The sequence below is a fragment of the Crinia signifera genome, chromosome 1 (assembly GCF_055691185.1).
Source record: "Crinia signifera chromosome 1, ASM5569118v1, whole genome shotgun sequence".
In the NCBI taxonomy this organism is placed as follows: domain Eukaryota; kingdom Metazoa; phylum Chordata; class Amphibia; order Anura; family Myobatrachidae; genus Crinia; species Crinia signifera.
In genome coordinates this window covers 228,330,479-228,339,363 of record NC_139217.1, presented here as the reverse complement: position 1 = coordinate 228,339,363, position 8,885 = coordinate 228,330,479, and the positions used below count along the sequence as shown (strand labels likewise).

Below are 8,885 nucleotides of genomic sequence, written 5' to 3'. Positions count from 1 at the left end.
AAGTAAGCGAGACTGTTGAGATCTATTTAGGGATTCAACTTGTAACACTCCAGGTCTTTCTAGTATAATTAAGTCTAAGCAGGAGTTATGTACATGGGAGAAAAAAAAGGTAGAATCTTTAACTTCTCCTGTCCTGGTATTCCCCCTTGTAACTGATAGCTGGACTCTGGACGCAGTGTGAGGGAAGCAAAGCCCACCAGCGACGCCTGTTGATTTTAAATTGTGCTTCTTTTGTCTGCAATTTAATTGTGGACCATCACTTGGGTGAGAGTCCTGTATTGTCCGATACCCCTGTCTTTTATTGTGTGAAAGTAAATTTGTGCTACACCATGATCCATCTCCTCTATTTCATATACAGAATGAAAGTATAAGAAGGTGGTTGTTTTATCCTGTGGTGACGGATATGTCCCTCCCTGTACAATATCAGTCTACCTTAAACAGTAGACTCATTTTTTTGGGTAAGAGTCCTAACGCTTTGACATTTGAAGATTATTTGGTCAAATTGGATATTAACAATACTTCACTATTCCACTGTATTTGTTTTGCTTGTTGGGTACCTTCTCAATGAGAGAAACCAGTCCACTCTAAATGTGATCAGCGCCCTGGAACACACTGAACTCTTTCTCTGTAACCCTACAATGTCTCTATGTGCGTGTACATGTAGTATGGAATATAGATTTTAAGCTCCACCGGGGCAGGGACTGATGTGAATGTTCAAATATTCTCTGTAAAGCGCTGCAGTATGTGTGCACTATTTAAGAAACTGTAAATAAAATGGTACCGAGACCTTACTGAAACAAGAAGAGTATTACAAATTGGAAACAAACCAGGCAATATGACTAAAGCAGGAGTACAAAACAGTGTTCTGTACCTGACCAAACACAAAAAATAGTTTGAATTTTATTTAAAAAAAAATTTATATAAATAATAATAATAATAACAATAATAATCTCATTCTGGAAAGTCCTACATCAGGTACAAAAAAAAAAAAAAAGTAGTTAAATTAAAATTATATACAGCGTAGTCCTTGACAGCACAGTTGACTCAGTCCAGGTTTGTATCAGAACATATAGAAGTGGTCACCCTTGCATCTTTAAGCGCTATAGTGGAAAGAACAAAAATATCTTTAAAAAAAAAAAAGGGCAAAGACAAAAATTCAAGCCAATTTAGCCATAAAGAACTGCAGACCCACCTAGGAAGAGTTTGAGGTTGTTCTCAATATTAGTGTAGACATAGTTAAATATTGCATCTTTCGACAGAAGGCCATCTAGGGACACTAAAAAATATAAAGAAAAAAAGAAGATTAAAAGAGAAGGATCAAATCTAATCTGCAACAGATATTCTGGATAGTTTACAAAAATTAAATAGCACACAGACATTTCAGACATGCCCACATAGATCTTTACTTAAATTGGTGTCATATAGCCCCATTTGGTTAAACATGAGAAATGCCACTGCAAGATGCACATGAAGTCTGAAAGACAAGCATAAACACGTTGAAGTGTTAAACATATTCTGGACTTCCTAGGTCCTCATTACCCATGTTTTGCAGGTCTCCTCACAGAATCACAAGTGAAATAATTAACTCCACCTGCGGACCTTATAATATGTGTCTGTGAGTAATTAGTACACCTGTGCATCTGCTGGGTTACCAGCAAAACATGCACTGTGTGGGGGGTAATGAGGACAGAGTTCCCTGATCACTGTCCTACAGAGTCAGATTAAGGTGGTGTGGGGTGGGGTGGAGTGTCAGTCCATCTGACAGACCCGATCCATAGCATGGCCATATCCATTGTCAGCCTTCAGCTGTGCCGTCGGGAGCAGGAGCCGGGACAAAAAGGAGGACCAGGCCGCAATCACCACCGCCGAACACCAAATGCCGCTGACCCCAAAGAGTTAAGAAGGGAGGCAATCCAGGGCAGATAGGGCCCCTCCAACTGGAAACAGGATCTTAAGACAAGGTAAGCGGAGCTCCGTCCCCTGGCCGCCACGGCTTCCCTTTCAAACACATCGGTACACCTACTTTTACCCTAACACTCCTGGAAAACTGTAGGTACCACCCACAAACGCTGGCTGTCAATCAACTTGCGTAGGTGATAAAAAAAAAGTAGCAGGATTTTATCGCAGGATAGCCCTGTGCATGAGTACTACCAGCCCTGTTCCTGGTAATGTATGATTGCCATCACCTGCAGTGAAACACATTTCTAATCAATTAACTAGCTCATCACAGGTGATGGCAATCATAAATGACCAGGGTTATCCAGGAACAGAGCATTTTTTCCCTCATGGAGAGGGTCAGGTAGGAAAGTATGAATTGCAGCCGTGCGATCAGGTCGGAGTTACCCATTAAGCCTAAAAAAAAAAAATCTGTAAAGCCATTCATACACAATTTGCAGATTTAAAGATTCCAAAATCAGCACCCATATAAATTAGATCACAGGTTCTGAAACTTGGTCCTCAGGACCCCACACAGTGCATGTTTTCCACGTCTCCTCACAGAATCACAAGTGAAAGAATTAGCTCCATCTGTGGATCTTTTAAAATAGGTCAATAAGTAATGATGCACCTGCAGGTGACCTGGAATACATGAACTGTGTGGGGTAAAGAGGACAGAGTTTGGGAACCCCTGCATTAGATATTTCAGTGAATTGCAGATTTGCCAATCTTGAAAGGCTTGTCAGTTTACTAGAAACAGGCTACACAGCTGCAGAATGTTACCATACACTAGCAATCTATAGCACCAACTGATCTGTGAAACCCAACATGTTGAGACAACCTAATTTAACAACCTTAAAATCGATTTTGGTTTGAATCCATGATCTGTGATTCACAAACTGCAGATTTATACAAGACATATGCAAATCACCAAATTGCACAAATTCTTTGCTGAAGTATGGTGGGCCTTTTAGGTCACACCACATTGCCAAAAAACATTAAGTGAATGATGAAACATCTGTACTTATTTTAAAGCAACTAAAGCCCCATACACACAGGAAGAATTCAGCCTCACGCTCAGAGATTTCGTTTAGCACAGATCACTTAGCAAACTCTGCTGACACACCTGCTATGTACCAGTGATGTGAGCTGAGCAATCTGTTCTAACTGTGGCGTAGATGCATGAAGCAGTTATAAGGGATAAAGTGCCTGGTACTTATCACTGGAAAATCAGCTCATAACTGTCCCTTTTTAAACTGTAACTTAAGTCAGGAGCCGATAGGCCGGTGATAAAGCACCAGGCACTTTATCACTTCTCCTCCCTTATCACCGCTTCGTACATCTACCCTTATTTTCTTTTTACACACCCATATAGCACAATCTGACTAGATCTTGAGTACATGTGGTCAAGATCTGAGCAGGCGATGGCAACCTTAGCTCAGGGGCATACAAACGGAGTGATCGGTGCTTAATTTCTAAGTGATCTAGACAGATCGCTTAGAAAAAAGGCTAAAAATTGCCCAGTGTTTATGCCCCTTTACCAAGTAGATTGTTGTGCTAAATTAGCAATACTTTCAACTTTCCAAGAGTGCTTGTAAGAAGAGGGGAAGGAAATCCAAGTCACAGTACACGTGTCCGAGGGCTTACATACCTACACTCACTCCACTTTCTTCCATCTCCTGTTTGTGCTTTAGAAACATCGGCCACACATGACCATCAAATAATCCTGGTGGGTCTGGCACAGTGTAGCTACGACCACTACAAGAAACAGTATCAAAGAAAAACGTTAACATACCATTTAAAATATTTTCAGTAATACCTCTGTTACATGTGTAGACAACCTCCAGCTGCTGTGGACATTTCCCAGAAGGTCCTGCTAGTTATAGTACGCTTTAAAATCAAAGCTATGGCAGGGAATGCTGGGATGTGTAAATCCACAGCAACTCTAGGGCCAATATACTATATACATACACAAGATAAGAAGTCCAGACAATATAAAATCTAGAACCTAAGAAACATGAAGATCTACTACAGATTCATTATTTATTCAGATCTGATCGCAGTACAAATTTGTTCTCAAAATGGGCAAAACCATGTGCACTGCAGGTGGGGCAGATGTAACATGTGAAGAGAGAGTTAAATTTGGGTGGGGTGTGTTGAAATGGAAGTCTAAATTGCAGTGTAAAAATAATGCAGCCAGTATTTACCCTGCACAGAAACAAAATAACTCACACAAATCTAACTCTCTATTACATGCAGTGCACATGATTTTGCCCATTTTGAGAACAGATTTGTTCTGCGATCAGATCTGAATAAGGGCCCATGACAGTTATACAGTCTAATCACAGCAGAAAAGACCTAAGGAAACTGCCTTGTATAGAGACACTAGTAAGTGATTGCCTTTGTGCATGTGTGAGAGAAAGATTTAGTTTCACTTATTGCCAATAGATGGCAGTGTTTCGGAGTCACACGGACACTAGACACTATATACCAATTAGAATTCAAGAAAAAGTGCTGTGAGTGATCAGCTGAATCCTATTCTCTGCAATGGACAATGCCTACACTTTTATAAATCCGCATTTTAGGATTTTTTTTTTTACAGGTTTTAGCACCTTTCATTTTTTTGCTCAGCACAGGAGCTGTGCAGAGTGTGAGTTTCTTTCGCTGTAGGAAATATGTAAAGATAGCCAACTATGGGTTTGCACTGACCTGCGCCTCCTCTTGCACTCATCATATGGAATTGTTAAGTAGTACCGTTCTGTGCACAATTGTGCCAGTTGCCTGTAGAGAAAGAGCTTTACTTTAAACTTGTAGATGCATAAAGCCTAAAAGTATAAAAAGTCATTAAAATATCAAATAGCTAAAACAGATCACAATGAAGGCTCTAAGCTACCATTATGGGGTTTATTTACCAAGATGGGAGTTCTATTGAAGATGGGATGCTGCTTTAACCCAGCTCAGACCTGGGACACGGAGCATGGATTGAAGCCAAGGTTTCAGAATTTAGGGTCAGATGTATCAAGCTTCAAAAAGTGATAAGGTGGAGAGTGATACACAACCAGCTCCTACTTGTCCTTTTACAAAACCAGCCTGTACCATGGCAGTTCGGAGCCAATTGGCTGGCTGTTTATCACTCTCCATTGTATCACTTTTTGAAACTGGATATATCTGGTCCTTGGTCCCTTTTCTACCTGGGTTATTCGGAGGTAGTCACTCTTCACACTGGATGTGGGTCTTCTATGTATTCATGGATGCTTGGAGATCATCTCCAAGAAGTACTGTGCCTGCCAAAATCAGACCCTGTTAGATGTGACCCAGGTAATACCAGTCACACTACAGGCCAGTCCTGAGAATAACTGGTACTGAGCAGGGTTGCATGTAGTCCTTAAGACACCTCAATGGACCAGGTTTTAAGTATAGCCATGGCTCAGCACAGACGGTTAAATCAAAATGACTGAGGAATAAATAAATAACCTGTGGCAAAGCATTGATATATTTATACCTGGAACATTGGGGTGCCTTGAGAACTGCATTTGGGATCCTTTGTATTAGGGCATATTTAAATTCCATTGAAATAAAGCAGATATGCTTTTTATAGAAAAGAACCACTGCAAAAATCAAAGTTTTAACCATGGAGCAAGAGAAACATTATTATAGTCAAAACTCTGGAGTAAAAAAGAGCCAAGACAGACACCTGCCGACATTTTCCACAGATCCAGCAGTATATAATGCTGCACCTTTGTATGAGATACCTATCCATTTACCTCATCACAGTTCTGTAATAACAGTAGTTTATTGCTTTCTCTTTAGCACAAAGCTGTTACTCAAGCTGGACAACAGTATAGGTATTTACTTGTTGTTGTAAAGCAAGAATCCCTCCAAGATCAGTATCTGAACATCCTCATCTGATGCAGAGGATGGGATTCCATGTGAACGAGCAAACTTCACAGGATTCTCAACCCAGGCTGTTACGGTGTCCACCATTGCTTCCATATCTATTGAAGTGATCACTGTAGGGGTAAATAAACTAAACTATAGTCATATTTATAAGGCAAAACATTGAATTAAACAAAAGACTGAGAAAAATAAAGTTGTACTTGGGCTATAGATTAGGGCTTCCTACAGCAAATACAGTTCTTACCATCCCATTGTTTAAAGCCATCTTCACCAACTTCTATCTGATCAGGTGGCTGAAACATAGTGAGCAATAAAACAATGCTGCAAAGTAATGCAGCTCAAGCAGGCAAACACAAGTCATACCGTACCTTCAAGCAATCTGGTTTTCCCATAAAATTTATGCAACAATATTTAAGTGAGAAAGGAGTTGAATGCTAAACGATACAGGTTCAGTAGCGCACGCAGGATGGGGGTTCTGGGTACCCAGGAGTCTATGGATGCTAGTCTGAAAGCTGAGGGTCCCCTCTTTCCTTGGGTACAAGAATTTTAAAAATCGGCCCTTGGGAACCGGAGATATCTGACTTCAAAGCAGTGGTCCCCATCCAAGCCTGTTAATTGCTATTCCCAGTCAGATGTTTCAGGTTCTGTCTGACTCTCCCCCTTTGATGGACACTAGCAACTTGTCTCTACTATTCCCAAAACCAGAGATATCAGCCTTCCAGCAGCTGGTTACTGCTCCAGCTCCACACACCTGGTATGTAGTTTTATATACTCGTTGGCAGATTGCTCTGCCTCCTGAATTCTGATCCCCTAGTCCCCAATACCGTTTGGTTGGTGGGATTCTATAGTTTTTAATTCCCTTAAAATCTAAGAAATCTATTTCCGGCAACTGGAGATATCTGCAGTCAAGCAAGCTGTCCTCCCACCAAAAAATTATGAACAATACGCCCACTCCACTAGACACCCCTCCTCTGTGTATTAAACATCCTCTACCACCTTGGAAGTTATGCATCAGGGCCCCTTCATTCAGCCCAATGCCCCCTTCTCCCACCATCTGTACAGTAAAGGGGTAATTAGTGGAAATTGCTGATCCAGGCCCTACATGCTGAGCGGTTGATATAATACCCCCTACCACCCGCGGGACATCAAAGCTTCCCCCACCCCTACCGCTGGAGGATTGGTAGGGGCCCCAATACATTGCTATGCCCAGGGGTCGTGTGTGTGTGTGTTTGCCCCTGAGGTTATACAGCATTATATACCAGGGGTGGAGAACCTTTTTTGTGCCAAGGGCCATTTGTATGGGGGAAAAAACCTTTGGGGGCCATATGTAAACATTTCTCTTACAAATTGTCCTGCTGCAGCTGTCCCACGCTCCGGTGGCTGCCGCTGAATAGGACTGACAGTCTGCGGCTGCTGTTCATTAAGAGGAATCTCGCGAGAACGACCAACCTCTCATGAAAATTCCCCTGTACTTGACTCCCGGCAAAGCCACCAGGCGGGTGGGAGGGCCACCCAGACCAGCTACGAGGGCCACATAAGGCCCCCGGGCCTGAGGTTCCCCACACCTGTTATATACTGTAGTACAAACTCGCTCCCAGCTAAAATAGGTCAGACGTATTTATTATTTTTTAACTATTCCTTACCTTGTAAAAGTCATCCTGATGGATGACACAGCAATTAGGCAGGGCCCCGATTAGCTTCTTTGTTAAAGTCGTCTTACCACCATTTGTAACGCTGAAAAAAGTAAAGCTCATCTTTAGTCACGTATAAGCCCATTGCTTACAGATTCATTTATACAAAAAGCTCTTAATCGAAAGACTAGGAATAACTTCAGCACGTTTATCTCAATACATGAGACTGCTCACAGCATGGATTGCCGTTTTAAGCAATTGATACTCTACTAAAATATATCTGCTAATTGCTCAACTGAGGATATATTATACACAGTAGATTGTTGAGGAGACCGGGGAGATGACGGACAATATACAGGATCACACTGTCGGACACAGACCATTCCACCCGCGGGTTGGGGGAGAATAGCTGTCACCCACCGTAACGCCAGTGCCACAATCAGCTGCAGCAGCAATGAGCATGCACAGTGACAGAGACGTTATTACTATGACAAGGACATAAACGATGCTTTTTCTTACCCGCCGATGCCAATGATGAGTTGCCTCATGATGCCAGCAGGGAACTACTACCGATCTCTCACTACGTTTCATTCATTGAGAAAAGTTTCACTTTAATAGACAGTGCCTTTCTACGTCATTTGGACAAGAGAGCGCGGCAACCAATCAGAGGAGGCGGTCTGTGCGCAGTCGCTGAGTTTCTGCCACCTGTCCACAGGACATCACAGTCACGGTCAAGCTGCTTTGGGTAATAATAGCACCGGGCAAAGAGCCGATTTGCCTAAAATAGTCATGTCTGGGGGCAGAAAATGTCATGGATTTTCCAGTCGTCGGTGGATAACGAAATGTGGAAAGATGTAGATTGTCAAAAAACCACAGCAATAATTTATAGATACGAGAGACATGCACGTTATTCCAGCCAGACTGCATATACAAAAGGCAAATTTGTATTGCAACAGGTAAATCACTCGAGCTGTAGACTATATTTCCGAATACTAAACAAGATTTGGATATTTCCTGTTATCTGCCCTCCACTTTAAATACACTTAAGTAAGAATAAATGTTCCTATGGGTGCCCAGTGGGTATTATTCTTAAATTCCATAAATAACAGGAGAATATGCGATGTGCTCTTATACATGCACGGTCAGCCAGACCACACTGCACATCAGCCACTGCCGGACATGGTTGCAGTGCGGTGTGTAGTCCTTAGACAAAATCTGAAAATTGTGGTAGCTAATATCTGGAATGCAAGGTAAATTGGGCAGCATTGCATTCCCAATAGCAAACTGCTGCAGTCCCTTCTTAAGTTGGCCATACACTACTTTGACTTCTTGCAGAAGCGTATGGCCATCCTATCCCCCATGAGCCGCCTGGGACCTTCCCAGGATTGCATGCGATACTTCTCATTTTTGCATGTATAGTCA

General features: G+C 42.0%; 1 protein-coding gene across 1 annotated transcript; it reads right to left on the bottom strand.

The window, feature by feature from the left end:
* Positions 1-947: 947 nt before the first annotated feature.
* NMRK2 (nicotinamide riboside kinase 2) lies at positions 948-8,078 on the bottom strand. The gene is made up of 8 exons (XM_083158228.1): positions 7,983-8,078; positions 7,476-7,566; positions 6,077-6,125; positions 5,789-5,945; positions 4,645-4,716; positions 3,587-3,693; positions 1,193-1,276; positions 948-1,100 (listed from the first exon to the last, which is right to left on the bottom strand). The coding sequence occupies exons 1-8, from the start codon at positions 8,009-8,011 to the stop codon at positions 1,045-1,047; spliced, it is 645 nt and encodes a 214-aa protein (XP_083014354.1). The 5' UTR covers positions 8,012-8,078; the 3' UTR covers positions 948-1,044.
* Positions 8,079-8,885: the final 807 nt, after the last annotated feature.

Bases quoted from the DNA above. Each gene is read 5' to 3' on its own strand.
- NMRK2 (XM_083158228.1), bottom strand. From the start codon at position 8,011: ATGAGGCAACTCATCATTGGCATCGGCGG. The intron at 5,946-6,076 runs GTAAGAACTGTA...TTACCCCTACAG, and splicing joins TGGCTTTAAACAATGGGATG to TGATCACTTCAATAGATATG. The intron at 4,717-5,788 runs GTAAATACCTAT...CTTTCTCTACAG, and splicing joins TTCTTGCTTTACAACAACAA to GCAACTGGCACAATTGTGCA.